At 39.1% G+C, this 16959-nt stretch overlaps 1 protein-coding gene across 1 annotated transcript; it reads left to right on the top strand.

The window, feature by feature from the left end:
* Positions 1-91: 91 nt before the first annotated feature.
* On the top strand, positions 92-16569 carry SHCBP1L (SHC binding and spindle associated 1 like). The gene is made up of 10 exons (XM_085299601.1): positions 92-163; positions 2002-2154; positions 3305-3519; positions 7878-7964; positions 8045-8263; positions 11123-11228; positions 11370-11523; positions 14279-14529; positions 15164-15283; positions 16320-16569. The coding sequence occupies exons 1-10, from the start codon at positions 107-109 to the stop codon at positions 16554-16556; spliced, it is 1599 nt and encodes a 532-aa protein (XP_085155727.1). The 5' UTR covers positions 92-106; the 3' UTR covers positions 16557-16569.
* Positions 16570-16959: the final 390 nt, after the last annotated feature.

Genomic DNA, 16959 nt, shown 5'->3' with positions numbered 1-16959 from the left:
CCGTGAGGCGCGGCTGCGCTGGCCGCCGCCGCCGCTTCCCAGCGTGAGCGAGGAGCCCGGGGAAGCCGCCCCGCTGCCGCGGCAGTACCCGTCCCACCTGAGCGCCATGGCCAGGGGCGACGTGGTGGCGCTCTACTGCGACGCGCTGCTGCGGGGCTGCAAGGTGAGCGGCGCCGCGGGGGCCGCGCTCCCCCTCCGCCCCTCCCGGCGCAGGGCCYTCCCCTGGGCTGGGCGAGCCTCGCAGCACGGTGGGGCCGGGAGGAGGCTGAGGGGAAGGAAGGGTGAGTAAGGGCCAGTGAGAGCTGAAAGGTGAGCAAAGGGGTGAAGGGGGAAAGAGGAATGAGACGGGACACTAGCACATTAAATAACAGCCTTCAGGGTGGTTTATAAGTTGCACAGGAACGGGTCATTAGCTGTGGCTCAGAGTCAGCGCAAGATGCTTATGTTCGCTGTCTGCCGCAATAAATTGTCTGCTGTTTTGAAAAGTGCCATGTGTCAGAAATGACCGTGTATCCCTAATTACACTTTCCTCACCGGGAGTCACATCTGCAGCTCGCTCTGAAAAGGGGAGAGCCCCTCTGTATGCGTGCAGGTGATGGCAAATGCCGCGGAGAGGGGGACTGTTGGGTCCAGCTCTGCAGCAGTCAGCCACACTGCTTCCCAGGGGCTTGAGTAACAGTGCTTGGGCAGCGTTTGGCACACTAGAAGGCACCTGCGGTTCTAAAGAAACTGCTGTCTTGGCTGACAGTTGTGTGGCCCTGCTTAGAACCTGGGGGTGGAGTTAAATGCTCTTTTCCAGCTGCTCTATTTGGAGAAATTAATTGTTTCCCTTCCTTGGGATTTATTCTGGAATGAGATTCTTGGATAATCTTCATAACCTATACAGTATCTTTTTTCAAAGCGTTGCTTTCAGTAGTACCGATTAATGTTTCCACATCAGGGAAATGCATTTAGAACACAGGATCCTGCATGGGGCTGATCCGAAGCGCTCGACACAAAATGAGCGCGGGGACCCCGTGCTGGGGCCACAAGCAAGCAAGGGCAGCAGGACTCAGCTAGTTCAGAGGTGAAAGAGGTATATCCTAGAACAAGAAAATACAGCACCTAAGGAGGAAAAGGAAAATGAGCTAATAGGCTGTTTCAAAGATATTCCCACTGTTCTGAACCAAGCAGAGAGATTTCCACTCTTACCAACATGGACAGGTAGCCAGCAGTCTATTTTGCTGTTGTGCCAATCTGAATTAGAACATACTTACAGCACTGCATAGTGTCATAATCATTATTCCAAGTATGTTACCGTTTCTGTATTTTTACATCATAACTTCCTGTACTTTCTCACATTTCCTGGAGCTTGTGGAGTTTGAAATGTTCCATAAATGGCTGTTTTGAAGAATTAATTAGTAGGAATGGCACAAAAATACATGAGCATGCTTGTTAGGAATGTTCAGCTCTGGAGCAGTCAGGTCAAGAGGAGGAACCTGCTCTTGAAACAGTGAGAAAACATCTGGTTAACAAAACAACAGATCAAAAGAAGATATATATCTGTCTATCTTACGTATCTTTATATGTATCTTTATATATATATTTATATATATCATATATCTTATCTATATCTTTTAAATATATATTATATATATATCATACATTTATGTATGTGTCTATACACACACACACATATATATATGTATATGTGTATATATATATATAAAAGCAGACCAGCTAATAGGTAGTCTAAGAAGGCAGCTAGGGGACTAACTGGATACTCTAAGCCACAGAAATGACCGTATTACTATTATGAGATATAATTTAGGTATGATTCCAGGAGAAGTAAACACTGCAACAGTTTCCCATTTTACATTAATGTGACATTACAGATCACATGGATACTTTTTTTTTTTTTTTTTTTTTTNTTTTTTTTTTTTTTTTTTTTACTTTGTATATTAACTTTTCTTAGTTAATGCAGAGGTAATGTAGATCTTTCATCCTTAATTCTTAAAATAGGCAGAGGATGCCGGTGATGCAATGAGCAAATACCTTTTGGAAAAACTGAAGATGAAAGAAAACAACTGGCTTGGAATCTGGAAGGCTAATCCAGAGCTYTTCTTTGTCAATTCTGAAGATTTAATTACACCGTCTGTTGCAATACTTGTCGAGGTAATTTTTCTTGCTGCCTCTTATCTTGAGCTCTGATACACTTGATGATTCATGTAAAGTAATTTTTGAAACAGTAGGCTAATGACCTATGTAGAGTATTTAATATAACAGAATTTCACCCAGGGACTCTTGCAGTGAAGAAAGTTATCTTTCCATGGGATAGAATGAGCATTACTAAGCAGAGTGTGTTGTGATTAAAGTAGATTTTTTTTTCCTTAGAAAGAAAACTAACCTTCTCTTCTAAGACTTTTATTATGTAAATACTTTCAGCTCAAGATCAAGTTCTCAGTCTTCTCTTAGATAAGYTAAATTGGCTGAAGTCTTTTCAGCAAATGTATTTTGGCCTTGAATATTTTGTGRTCTCACTGAACGTTCTCCAATTTTTTAACAGTATAAAAATGATCGACATGAGAATTAGAGGTATTTTAGAAGTAAGCTTTGCATTACTGTATGCAGAAGTATTAGGAACGTTTTTATACATATTGTGTCTTTGCAGTCACCATATGTTCAACTCTTTTTGTTCACTTATCTACAGTGACTCTTAAGTCTTCTTTACAGGTGGCTTTCTATAAAATCAGTTGTATAGCTCTGGCTTTACTACACTTTTTGAAGATCACCTTCATAGAGACTGGACCTGGAAAGTTTCAGTCTGAAAATGAAGCTTCATCAAAGTTGGAAGCAACTAAGACCAAGTTATTTAGTGTGGAAAAGCTAAATAAGCTACTTTCATTGTTTAGGCAACTTTGAATAAATGAGTCACACGCATTGGGTAAAATAACTATCCTTTAAAATATAAATTCAGAAACTAGGGTTTAGGACAGCTTAAATAGGCTTTTGTTGCCTACTTGTAGACATTGGTTACTATAGCTACCTGATGTAACCATTATTTTTAATGTATGCTGTACCTAGCCTGCTAGTGACTCATACATATTCTGCTGGGAAAGAATGACAAGAAGATAAGACGCTATTCACACAAATACTGACTTTTAGTTTAATATTGTAGACCATTTTTTAATGTGAAACTTTCAGGAATTATGCAAAAAAAAGTAGAATTGCAAGACCATACAAATACCCTTATTTCTATCATTCATGTACATGATGATACTAATGTAAAGAGATACTGACATATGCAGCCTTTTGTCTAATTTAGGTTACTTGGAAACTGCCTCAGAATTCATCATCTCAGCTCAAAGCCTCTGTATCTGTTGTTGAACCGTTTTCTTCTAATATTGCAAATATACCAAGAGAATTGGTTGATAATATTTTGGAGGAATTGGACCATTGTGTACCTTTGCTGGAAGTCTACCCTGTAGAGGGACAGGACAATGCTGTCTTTGAAATTGCTCAGGCTTTGGAAGTTGTGAGGTATTTAGCATATTTTGCACTATTTTACCATTCACAGCTGGTGAAACATTAACTGAAGAGCTGTATCCATAGCAAAAATACTGGAAAGGTTACTTTGTTTTGGTAATAGTGTAAGAGGAATCACAAAGAAAACTTGAATCTGAGATGTGGTAAGACTGAAAATGTATTTTGAGAAAATCCATGTCACATGTCTAGGAAATTTATTTCACTGATTGACTTAGCCTAGAAGTGTCAAACATTCATTCCCACATCCTTGGCTCTACATAAATCTCTAGTATTTAGTCTCCTCACTCAAGCAGCTCCCCCTATCTTTTTCCTTTTAATTCAAGATTGTTCCTTTATTGCTATAAATGCATGGCTTTTTGAGGCTATGTCACATCAACTCTCAAGACAGACTTTTTTTTTTTTTTTTTGATTAGAAGTGTCAGCTAAGCAATATTGGTATGGATTCTGATGACTGAGAACCACTTGAGAAAAAGGGAATTGCAAAGTTGACTTTGCTCCCAGTGTTACTTTAAAGTGACACTTCTAAGACAATGATTTTTTGGATTAGAAATCTATGTTCTTCTCAAAGATTTGAGGGGGGGGATTTTAAGATTGCTTTGTTTAAAAAATTCATAAAGCAAACAGTCTAGAAGATTAAAAGATGAAACTCTTATTCCAAGTTCTGAAAAATTTAGCTTTTGGCTCTGTCCTGAGTTAGGGAATAAAAAAGGAAATCATAATCTCAGCTCTTTGAATTTGAAAACATGAAAATGTTTTCTCATTTATCTGCTGATTTGTTTTGCTTCATTTTTGGTGCCTCGTTTACCCTTCAAATAAAGATTACAAAACAACAGTCTGTAATTACGAAGAAGACTTTTCTCATAGTGGTTTGACTTTGTGGGTTTTTTTTTTTTTTTTTCATTTTGTGTAATATTAGCTACCTGAAAAACTGCAGAGAGTGCTAAATGCAGATTAGGTGCTTGCAGTAATGGTTAGGGCCATATAAGCAGGAAATTAGATAAACTCAGTGAATATGTGACTCCCAACAGAGAATGGTAACATTCATTTCAACAATATGTTTTATTTCTGTTAAAGTATTTCTTGTTACTCTGATGATCCTCTGAGAGGTGGGAACAAACAGATATTACAGCTAGAATTTAGCTCTGATTTTTCCACTGATTGTTGATGATGGCAATACTTTTTTAGCAGTCATTTGCATATGCAGAGAAATATATTTATGCATAATTTGTCCTAACTTGCATAAAACAAGAACATGCTGTGTTGCTCATTTGACTTCTGTACATTTCTTACTGTGGGTGCCAGATGCTTTGTGATCTGCTACCACTGTAAGCTTGCGAACACAGAAGCTCCTACGAAAGRAGGAGCCCCTTCTGAAGCAGACTTTTGTAGCAGCTATGCTTCACAGTACCATGCTGCTTCACAATTAAGTACCATCACATTAGAAATTCTCACAAGGTTGACTGCCTCTCAAATGCCAGCACCTAGCATTGGTTGAAAAAGTTGGAAGTTTTGGAATGACCTCTTTCACGGGCACTTCTTCTGCTGYGTTTTCTTCTACTTTTTTATTTGATGCCACCAAGTAGGACTGAAATTATTTTAGAGTACATAGGAAATCAGTGTCACTTCATAAAAGCATCCATTCCAGAAAATATCACAGAAATGATTAATATTAAACATAGCAGATCTGAACCAGATTATACATCAAAGGAACCTTGCCATGAAGTTTAACGATCCGTTTAAGCCWGTCTGAGGCTGTCATTGAACATGCAGTTCTGCCTTGTCCCAACCGTGTATTCTCATTGCTTCTGCTGTGTCTGCTCTGTTGAGTTTGCAGCCTTATAACGAGGTAGATCAGTGAGCTGATCCTCCCCAACTGAAAACTRACCAAAACAGTATTAGCAGAGAAGTGGGGCCAGAGTTCTCAGGATAGTCAGGAGCAGCAGCAGCAGCAGCGGGCACGCTTTGGCTTAAACTGAGCATGTAACTACATCTATTTTGGAACTTACCTACTTTCTCCTCTGTCATGTATGTCTTCATATAACGTAGGAGCCAATATACCCTACTTCTTACTCAGGAAAAACTAGTGAAAGCAGAAGCAAGTCAGCAGAGTTTCCTGTTCCACCTTCCTGCCTCATGGTATGCCTGCTGAATTCGCCTAGGTCACTCAGCAAGATACTGCTGTAGCTGATGTTCTTCATTTCTCACTGCTTTCTCTCAGTTGTGGGAGGGGTGTTATTTGTGCAGGATGTGGATGCTAATCTCTTACTGCTAGAACACCACTGTCTGTTTTCTGTCTGTTCTTTTTGGTCAGTGTGGCATAACCCAGTCTGCTTTTTCATAGCACTTACTCATTTTCTTCTTTATCGGTGTAGTAGAGCAGCCCAGCTTCGATTKGCACAGGCAGGCTATTAAAAGTGCTCTACTCTTACTAGGCTGCACTGGAATAACTGGCCTGCACAGACAGAGGTGTGATTATTTCCCCTTCTTCCCCTCCTTTCTGTTCTTTTGTGGTAGACTGCTGTCTTGCCCAAATGATGAACTAAACGGAATTCCATTCCAAAAGTATCACCGAGTTTCTGGCTATTCATGCAAGCTGCCTGCCAGCTCCACTAGCCAACCTAAATGTCTGTATTAGCACTAAGGAATTCTATTGCAGCTGTAAAAGGCCATACAATAAATACCGGTGCTACTGCTCATCTGTTTTCCCAGCATCAGTTGTCCCAAATGATCCAAATAGTTTGTGTGTGTGTGGTGTGCATATATGTGTGGGTAGGTGTTTTAAAGCTCTCTCCTCTCTTTTCAAGATTCAGATTACAAACTAGAGAACAGCAAAAATGAGTTCATTAATTTGGGATTGTTCTATCCGTTTTGAGACTTAGCTCAAATAAGATAGGTCTCAGACCTATGGCACTTGAAAACCTTAGTCTTGCAATAAAGGTTTTGCCTTTCATGCATAAATCTACATATGGTCTGGGATTTTGGCAATTACCTGAAACATCTTACCACCATCCTAATCTCAAAATCTTTTTGTAAGAAAGTTTTGTTTATTTTGCAAGCTATCAGTTAACATTCTGCAGAAAACCAGGTAAGTTTTATTGTCCTCGAGTGTTTCCTACTGTTCCCTTCTCCCCGACCACCATAAATGATAGTCAAGCCAGAATTTTATCTCACTTGTACATTATTTGCAGTATTCCGTATTAGGAAATATTCCATATTAGGAAAACTATTTTAGAATTGCCACCTTTTTTTTTAAACCCCCCCCCCCCCGAAGGATCAGCATAGGCATTTATCAGCCACAAAACAGTTCCATTATGTTCTTCCCCTCCTTATAATGGCTCAGCTAGTCAAGAATGGGATTGTGTCCTGTCCAGTATTTTTCACTAGGTAATTTCATGATTGCAGAGCCTTACTGAATGCTGTTATTGCTTTAAATCAGATGCATTATATTTCTCTAAGGCATTCTTTTGAAGACAAAAGATCTTGGAAATGTCTTTCTTCTTTTTCTTCTCTTTTTCTTCCTCTTCCCTTTCTCCTGCTATGAGGAGTCTTTTAGTTAAAGTTAAAGCCTTGCAAAAAAGTCAGTTTCTGCTTGGTCTGCTGCTTCTGTGTTTAAGATTCCTGTATGGAAGTGTAGTATAACATCAGTTGTTTGTGATGAGAAAACCATCTTTGTGGGACTTTTGCAGGAAGACAGAGAATTTTGAGATGGCCCAGCAGATCTTGTTTTCATGTTAGCTGTATTTTTGTGTGCTGTATAACATGTGAATGTGTAAAAGAAAACTATCCTCCTAGAGCTGTCTACTCTTCATGTGGAACAAAATTTATCTTTTGTTATCTTATTTTGTGAGATTGTCTGGAGAGCTGGAGTTCTCCAAATGGGTTAAGTCCACAGCAAAATGTTTTGAAACTACTGGGAAAGCATTTGGGGGTTGTATTTCTTTCCTTGCATCTTCCACACACACTTCACTCCACCCCAAAGATGTCCCTGGTATTGGAAGTTGAGAAATTATATAGTGGAAATGTGTTATGAACTACATGCCCATTTCCATGAAGAACAGTTTCTTTAGTACTCTTACCCCTTTTCACGGGTGTATAAATTGGAAAATTTTAAAAATTAAATTTGAAAAAATCCCATGCCATGGAAACTTTCTAGGTACTTTTAAGTAGGTAAGAGAGAAACAGATGTAGAATTAAGTGAGTTTAGGAAACTAGATTGCAGTGTTGTATATAATGAGTCCTGTTTTTTGTGGTTTGGGAGTATTTCAGTGGAAAGTTATGACTAGTTTGTCAGGAAAAAATACATTCTGCCGCTGTATCCACTTTACATATTGTAACATGAATATATCCTACAGATTCTTCTATGATTTCATTTGGAGGGACTGGGATGCTGATGAAAGCTGTGAGACATATTCAGCTCTGGTAGAAGAGAGAATTAACCTGTAAGTATCTTATCAAAAGAAAAAAAAAATGTACAGAGTTCTCTTTGTAAGGAGTTCTTCCTCTTGTTTACTTTTTAAAGTTGGTATGATATTCAGAATGGAACTATTCCTGCTCCAGTGGGTCACCGCTTCAAAAAACATCTGGAGAAGTATAAAATTTTGCGTTTGGAATTGATTCAATATCAAAGTAACATTGAAGAAGAACCCACAGAAGAAGAAGTTGTAGAGTGTTGGAAAAAGTACTATGAACTAGTAATGCTGTGTGGATTGCTGAAAATATGGGAGGACCTACGCCTCAGGTAACCCTTCTAATTACCAGCTACTTGAAAATTCCAAACCAAATCTATTTCAAGGAGTGGTAGGTACTTGTTACCTTCGAAAAGTTATTTTTTGTTAACAAGTGCTGTGATTTATAAATTACAKTTTTTAAAAGTTTCATACTTATTTGTATAATTTTTAATGGCATTATTACAGAGAAGCAAAGTATGATACTGCCCTTTCTCATACAGCTACTGAAGTAAAATTTAAGTATCTAGCACGCATCTCTTTTCTTGTTGGAGTAAGGACTGGAGCATTCTGATTAACTGGCAGCTTCAGAACTATACTACATTTCAAGAGAGTATGTGTGTGTGGATTCACACTGTATGAGCAATCAAACGAGGTTTGCAAACTCAATCATTTAGAAACTAAAAATGTCACAATTCTAGGGATGCCTGTGCAACTGCCATATCGCATTGCAGCAGTTGCTCAGGCATAATCACATGCTATTTTTGAGGCTCTTTCCTAAGGAAGCAACTCCTGGGACCATCTATCCACCACTGTTCTTCATATAGAACTGAAACTGGTGTCAGATTTCAGTAAAATTTGTTCAAAAGAGCTGAGTTTCACAGGTAAGTTTCTGTGAGTTTAAATAGTGAAAATAGACAGATAACTAAACATTGTGAGCTTGCATACTTTAAAGGCGTGAAATTCAATACATCTCAAAATACAGTTCCAGAGCAAAACGTATTTCACTAGTTCTGGTGTCTGTAAAACAGTTACATTTTTTAATTGGATCTTTTCATTTTTTAATGCAGTGGCTGAGTGCCACTCACTGTATGCACAGTTGATTTATTAATAAACGCTCATTTAATCCATCTTACTATAAATAAATGCATATACTCCATCCACCACTAAGTATATATAACATTTTAGCATGGTCTTTTTATAATAGTGTTCTAATGAAAGTATGTTGTTATTGTGAAAATTAATGAATGAATTATTCCAACACTTCCAGGGAACGGAGTGCTACTGTAACCATTTTAGAAGTAATAATTAAGGTCAAAATAGTTTGGTGGAAAAAATATATATATATTGCTTTGGGTTTTATGCTTGAGAAGCCTGGAGCTTGTTTTCCAGGTTATTTAGCAATTTGTAACTACTTTGAAATTGTAGTTTTCGTTGCCTGCATATCCATGGGCTAATTTGCAAATGCCTTAAACATAACATACAGAATATAAAGGGTGTACAATTAATATGTGAAACTGGATTAAATCTTCTGTCTAGAATTACATAGAAAATCTGTCAGAGTCAGGGAGAAAATTATTTTTTCTCATGTAGCATATAAATCCCTTAATTATGACTTGAGTGATTATGTACCAGAAACACTCAGAAATATTTTAAATCTCAAGAGGAGTGGTGGGACAGAAGATTATTGGGCAAAAAGACCTGTTTGCTATCAGGCACAGTACAATAAAGAGTAAGTATTTTTTGCTTTTTATCGTAATGTGTCCTTGTATTTTTAGATAACTTACTCTATTTTAATTCTAACTTTTACATCCCTGGTCTTTGGTTGTCCTGAGACTATTGAGCTGTAATCAGTACCTAGTATTTACAGATTCTTTCTGTCTCCTGTTTCTTAAATTTATCTTCAGATAATCTTCTGTTGAAGAACTTTTCTGTTACAGAACTTTTAATGTCACATTCTATCCTTCCACCCACCACAGATGCTCATATTGTACTAGCAAAGTTAGTACTTCAGACACTGCCAGATTTCTGAGTCACTGAAAGATTAAAAAATAAATAAATAAAGTTTATAACACCGCCTTGGAAAATATTACATCACTGGGAATTTCTCCCAGAAGTTTTCTGCTCTAAGAGTATCCTGCAGGTCATGCTCGTACAGTTCCCACATCAAGAGTTTGGATGATACTAAATCCTCGAATTCTTTCTCACCACAAAGTCCCAGAATTGATTGCCAAGGGAAAGGATGAAAGGTGGAGGATAAGTATAAGTGTATGTAGAAAACACCTTCAGGAATGCCACTTACTGGAAGCTTTGTCCACACAATGATTGAAGCCGCATTCCTATGTGAAAAGCATRTAATTAAAATTATCATAAATCCACCTCCCTGTTTGTCTGCAGTAACTTCTGTTGGAGCAACTGCACATCTGTCACTGGGCTGACAGTACCTCTTGGCAGTGGAACAGCTGTGCAGTGGCCTGCTGCTAGATGTGATGGAAAGATAAAAGGTTATTTGATTTCACAGCTGCTATCTGGAGTGCAAAGTATGCCGCAACTTGGGAAAGACTGATCTGGTTGCAAGTTCTGAAAGGGAGAGAAGGGAGAGTAACCCAGTGACAGATTATCAGTGTCTTGAAAGGCATTAATGAACAGTCATCTTGGCATAGTAAATAGATTTTGCAAAGAAGCCTGAAATGTTGCTTTAAGTTAGATGGCGCTTAAACATCATCAAAGTAGTTTTGGCCCTGTCTGTATTAGTCTGTAGGTACATGAGAATAAACAGCACTGTTTAGAATTCAGCATTTTTTTTCAAATGCGAGTTAAAGCCCAGAACGTTAGCACTTAACTAATCTAAAGTTTATTGAGGATTTGGATGTGTCACATGGTGGTTTTGAGTGCTAAATGATTCTGGCCTAAACCAAATGGAAATACTGAAGATGGTGCTTTTGAACTTTTTTTTTTTTTTTAATCCTCAATGCTGTGAGTTTTTGTGAAGCTGAATATTCCTGGTTTCTCTGTCATTGAGGATATTGTACTTAAATGCACACAGCTGTTCAATGCAGTAACAGAGCATAAATTTAAGTCATTGTTCGCAAGCATCGGAAATGTTTTGCTTAACATTTAACTGTAGTACATAGATTTCTTCTAAATTTCAGAGCCCATGGACCTTTGACCCCAAGGATACTGAGGCGCAGGAAGGGGTACAGAGCTGATGGGAAAACCGTAACTCATACCGTCGCTAAAACGATGACAGCTGAAATGGTAAGGGGAACTTTCTCCTTATTCAAACTGTAGATGAGTCAGAAAAACTGTGCTAAACAAAGTTGACACAGGAGATGTGATTTTGTTTTGTTTTGTTTTAAATTTGCTCAAATCTAGGAAGTGGCTCTCTTTCCTGTACAGGTTAAGGATTTTTCTGTGGACACTCCACTTCAGCATCATGAGAATCTGAAYGTGGCTTTAGAAAGCTGCTACAGTGGAGACACCGTGGTTGTTTTCCCAGGAGAATATAAGGCCGTAAACTTATCCATGTTAACTGAAGACATTATTATTAGAGGTTGGTATTGTGTTCTTCTTAACTTACCTCTGTCTTTATGAACTGTAGCTCTAAAGCTGTTCAGATTAGTGACTCTCAGCAAAATGTCAGGGAAAAATATGCTTACTGGAGCTTTTAACTGGATTAAAGCCTTCCAATGTGAAAATAAATAGCAAGGTATAATTTGTTAGTTACTACCAGAAGAAAAATACYGCGCAACTTGAATACAATAAAACAGGAATTCAGTGAAATAATCAGTTCATTAGAACTTTAATAGCTAACGAACTAGTAATCTTATAAAGGATAGGTCCTCCTCATCCCCATTGACAGGTGGACACACAAAATTTGCATGCATTGTWTCTGTTCTTCATGGCAGGAGTGGAGGGTTGTTTTTTTTTCAGGCACTGTAAGTTAAATGCAAATAACAGCACCTCAAAAATAGGCAGGGTGTTGTCCTTGATGTCTCTTGAGAAGAGTGGTTTTGTTTGTTTCTAATAAGAATGTCAGTGTCGACACTACATTGAACTCACTCTAACGATAGGCTTAATTGGAAATGAGCACTAACACACTTTCCAGTCATGATCACTAAATCACACCTTAAAAATATAAAGCCTGCRTGCACGGGTTATTTAAAAACATACATTCACTTGCATACATTTCCTTTTTCAGGCTGAGGCCTGTATCATGTCATGATTTGGCATCTTGCAAAGTACGGCATCAGGTTCTGAGTTTATTTTAAACTTTATCAATCTTTTCCTGCCTTTTAGTATCATGAAAAAATGCTGCAAAAATGCTGCTTCAGTTCTGGTGTGGTTTTTCTTAATGTGCGTACCGCCAGGTGCTAGTGTATACCGAATTACTTGTTAAAGCTGGCCATTCTGTGACAGGATGGTTTGTACTAACTGGTACGACAAAGCTCCCAGCAATGGTACAGATGAACTTAAGCCACTTCCTGCATCTTAGTCATTTAATTCCCCCCGCCCATGCATGTACACACACACGCACATACACACTCAAAACACACGTGCTCTTTCAGTGCCTGGTCTTCACTGAGGCCAGTAACTGCCTGAGACAGCAAATGCTAAGGCAGGATCTGTTTCTTCTTACTACATGACTTCTGCATCCTTCTGGAACCAGCCTACCTAGGTGTGACCTGGAAATACCAGTGCCTCAYGCAAAGCCGCTGCTGTGGTTATTTATGCAGTGCCTGTTGCTTCAAGGATGCTTTAGTGCAGCTTTCTGGTACTGCTCAGAACAAGGTCATGTTGAAAAATTTTCAGAGCTGTCAGTGTTAGRAGAAAATCACCAGGAGGCTCGGAACAGGCAGCAAAGTGTCACTCTGACATGCATCGCCTAGAATTTCATTTAATTTGCCTATTTTCCCATTCCTGGAATTCGGGGGGGGAAGCTTCTTTTCTCCTCCCGGTCCTCCAGCTTTGATTTGTTGCAGTTACCTGAATGGAAACTGTTTGTGTTTGTAAATACACACTTTCTTCATTCAAGGGAGATTTTTGAATGAGGTAGTAGAAAACGTAAGTGAATCTGGGGCCTGCGTGCGCCTATGAAGCGTACATACCTCCTTGCTGCAAAGAGCAGGGCCCCGTCCTGAGGTGATGGCAGGTGGTTCAGAATGAGACGCACTCTTTCTCATCGTGTTGAGAAAGTGCTTTTAGGCAGCCATTTTTAGCTCCCTTCTCTTGTCAGTGCTCTGAGCGAGCAGACACGTTACAGCTTGGCAGTGTTCACCTCTTCATCTTTTTTTTGTAGGTTTTAAACTCTTACTGCGTCTCTTTTTCAGCGAGAGGTAAGATCTCGCATGTTAAGCCGTCATACCTGTGACAGGTTTCCCCGAGTATTCTTCACCACATTTTTAATTTGGAGGCAGGAAAAAAGATCACTTAACTAATTGCAATGCTAATTTGGTCAATTAATCTCAGGAACAAATAATTCAAAAAATGTGCACACTTTTAACAGCTGCTCTGCAAATCAAGAACAAATCCTTATAAATAATTCTGTAGGAAAACTCTTTCTGTAAAGATACTGCTTATGAGAAAAGACTTTCAAGAAAAAATGCTGGGAGTAGCTGCRAAGTGTCTTGGAGATGGTTGTCTGGAGATCAGCAGGATACCATTAATGCTGATGCTACAAATGACCTCTTAGCGTTCTTCTAAACCTTAGGTAATGTTCACAGAGTAGTTCTGGTGAACTCCTCTCCACAGGTGGAAAGCTGCTGGTATCTAAAGAAGTTTTTTCAATTCTCATACTAGGCTACATTATGTAAAGTGCTGCCTGAGCACTCGCCTTAGTAACCTGCAAATTTATTGGAACAGCACAATAAACAGCAGACTGTCAGATTTCTTGTGTGACTGACTCCAACAGGCTGTTCACAAGAGACAGGCCACTGTATATTACCTCAAAGACAGCAGTTACCATGTTGTATTTTCTCTTTAGTGCTGAGATACTCGTATTCATGCCCTTGTGCTATGTGTTCTGATTGTCAGGCTTTTGAAACTACCRTTTACATGAACAGCATTAGTGCTTGCTATTTAATGCAGCGTTGTGCATACAGTTAGGCATGCAAGCATGGGGTCCAGTTGACGAAATCAAGCTTTAAAGTACTTGGTTTAACTGCAATTTGTTATCTGTTGGTAGCATTTTTAATAATTATGTTGGAAGTTTTAAAACAAGCGAGATAAAAATTTAGGAAACCAACTGACAAGTGTTATTCCTCATATAATTGTTTTGATACTGCTATACTCTTCTCCTTTTCCATCAGGAACCGGAAAACCAGAAGAAACCATGATTGTTTCAGAACCAACTCATGATAGTTTTGTGGTATCCAAAGCCAAAGATATAAAACTAATGCACCTTACATTGGTACAGCAGGGGACAGTCGATGGTATCGTGGTTGTTGAATCTGGCCACATGACTTTAGCGAATTGTGTACTAAGGTGTGAAGGAACCGGAGTCTGTGTGCTTACTGGAGCTTCGCTGACTGTCACAGATAGCGAGATTACTGGAGCTCAGGTACTTCATTCTTTAATTTCAAATAATTAAATTCGTTGCACAAGAAATGTGAATGTTCCAACGAGCTGGCTTTTTGAAACAAAGGACAGATCAATTTACTGACAAAGTAAACTCATCTCCAGCTCCGATTTTACTGTGAAAACGTACATGTCATTTCACGTTACTTTTCAGTTCTCTATAGCCAGGCTGTTTAAGCTCTTCACTAGCACATCAATCCTTGTTTAGACTGCTGTATTCATTTCTAGCAGAGGAAGTGTTGGCAAAGATTATTGCTTTCCCACTTAACTTGCCCCGATGGATTACATATTAAAAACCAGACTGAATATTGTTAAGCAGTATTTTCATGCTTGACACTTTATGTATGCACTGGAGTTTTACATATTAAAATATCTCCTGAACTGTAGTTTTTAGATGCTAAATAATCAATATCAGCTTTTCCCTCCACAGCCTGCAATCTGAGCAGTTCTCAGAACTGTGCCCTTAAAAATTCTTTGTCAATGTCAACTTGCAAYGTAGGAGTATGACCTACAGAATTTCAGAACGCTATTACACTTAATCTGAGTATTAGATTATTTTTTAAACAGTCCTTACAAACAATAGTACATTGGATTTAATCTCTTTGTTTAATGACCAGGGTGCTGGTGTTGAGCTGTACCCAGGGAGCACAGCCATTTTAGAAGGTAACAAAATTCATCACTGCAATAGCAGAACTAGTGAGACCTCGCATCACAGCCTGGGTGGCATTAATATTAAGGTAACAATTTATGGTCTTTTTCTAGTAATAGTAGATATAATAGCTTTACAGTTAAAATTCAGAATCATTTTTGTAAGCTGACCTGAGAAACATGGAGTTTACTCTAAAAATGGTATTTCTTTAGCTAGAATTTAATGTTCACATACCCCAGTAAAACTGTTTTCAGCCAGTATCATAGAACATTGCACATGTACTTGAAAATCCCTGGTATCTTATTCTGCCTCCTGAAACTTAATAGTTAGAAGCAGGGAAAAGCAAACGATAGTTACGTAGTTGAAAGCAAACTGCAGCAAAGGGCCCTACTACACACAAAGGCCTGCTCAGAACAAAACCTTAATGGGAGTAGCGGGACATAAACCTGAGCTGCTGTCYAACAGGGAGACCGACCCACTAGGGTACATTGGATTTCTTCCCAGTACCCTGAATTGTGTTCCTGCACAAGTCAAGATTGAGGAACTTCTGGCAGTGCCAAACAGCTTGGCACTGAGCTTCCATGCAGTCAGGAAATGGGCTGTTCTGCCCGTCAGCACCAGAGGGGCACTCTAAGAAACGTTTTCAAGGTACCACTGAATATGCTGTATCCGCACAATTCCTCAGTATAAATTAATCTTTACTTTTTTGCCAAGCTGTGGAAGAACTCCTCTATTGCCCTTGTATAAAATAGCCGGTTGCTTCAGGGCCCTCCCTTAAGCTTGGTTCTCTTCTGTGCTCACACTGCACCTATCTCCTACTTCCTATTGAAATGCAGCCTTCTCTAGAAGGCTAGCAACAACTAGAACGTGAAATTGGAAAGCTTTAACAGATGTTAGATCACATTTAAGAATTGTAGGCCAATATTTAAATTACTAAATGTATTCTCTTTAAAACCACTGGACATCACATGGTTCCAGCTTTGCATTAGTGAGGTAACTGGGCTAAGATGAAGTTTGAGGGACAAAGCAAGTGTTGCCTGGATGCAATAAATAGATACAGAAAGAGAACAGGGCTAATACCGCAATGTATCTTCCAATGTCCATGCCTTTTGATTCCCTAACAGGTTGTTCCTGTCCCCAAACTGAAGATGAAAAATAATCACATTTTTAGTAACAGTGGCCATGGAGTCACCATTCTTCAGCCTACAGACACACCTAYATCAGCAGGAGGGATTGTGGAATTYACTGCATCAGGCGATGCAGAAGAAGATGCACTCTCCAAATTAATCCAAGATCTGCGTTTGGAGATGAATACTAATACACTTGATGACATCAAAGATATCTCTGTAATTCATAGCTAGACATCTAAGGGTCAAGTGGTACTTAGTGTTAACAATTTCGATTAAAGAAACWGTGTTTCACATTTACTTAGTTTTTTTTAAGAACTCTTTGGACATGCTTTAAACTTTACTCAGACACTAAAGCTCCCTCCTCCCCCGGTAAGTGGAGCTCATTTGACCCTGTTGACTACAGTGGGATAAGCTGGATTAGCGGGAGCATTGTTTGGTTTAACCTCAGCAGGCTGGGTAACGTACCGGTTAAATGGTTCGGGTTTTGTTCAAGCGGCAGCCACAGCCACCTTACTGCGTTCTTGTGGTGCTGGGCCTTGTAACACAAAGCCTGTGCGCGGAGGCAGGAGCTTCCTGCTGCTGTGCCAGGCCAGCACAGCTGTTGCAGCGGCCGTGCTAGCCAATGGCAAAGGAG

This window comes from Rhea americana, unplaced genomic scaffold (genome assembly GCF_003343005.1).
Source record: "Rhea americana isolate MKP2758 unplaced genomic scaffold, rheAme1 scaffold_151, whole genome shotgun sequence".
Classification (NCBI taxonomy): domain Eukaryota; kingdom Metazoa; phylum Chordata; class Aves; order Rheiformes; family Rheidae; genus Rhea; species Rhea americana.
The sequence above is the reverse complement of the archived record's forward strand: the minus strand, read 5'-3'. Positions and strand labels throughout refer to the sequence as shown.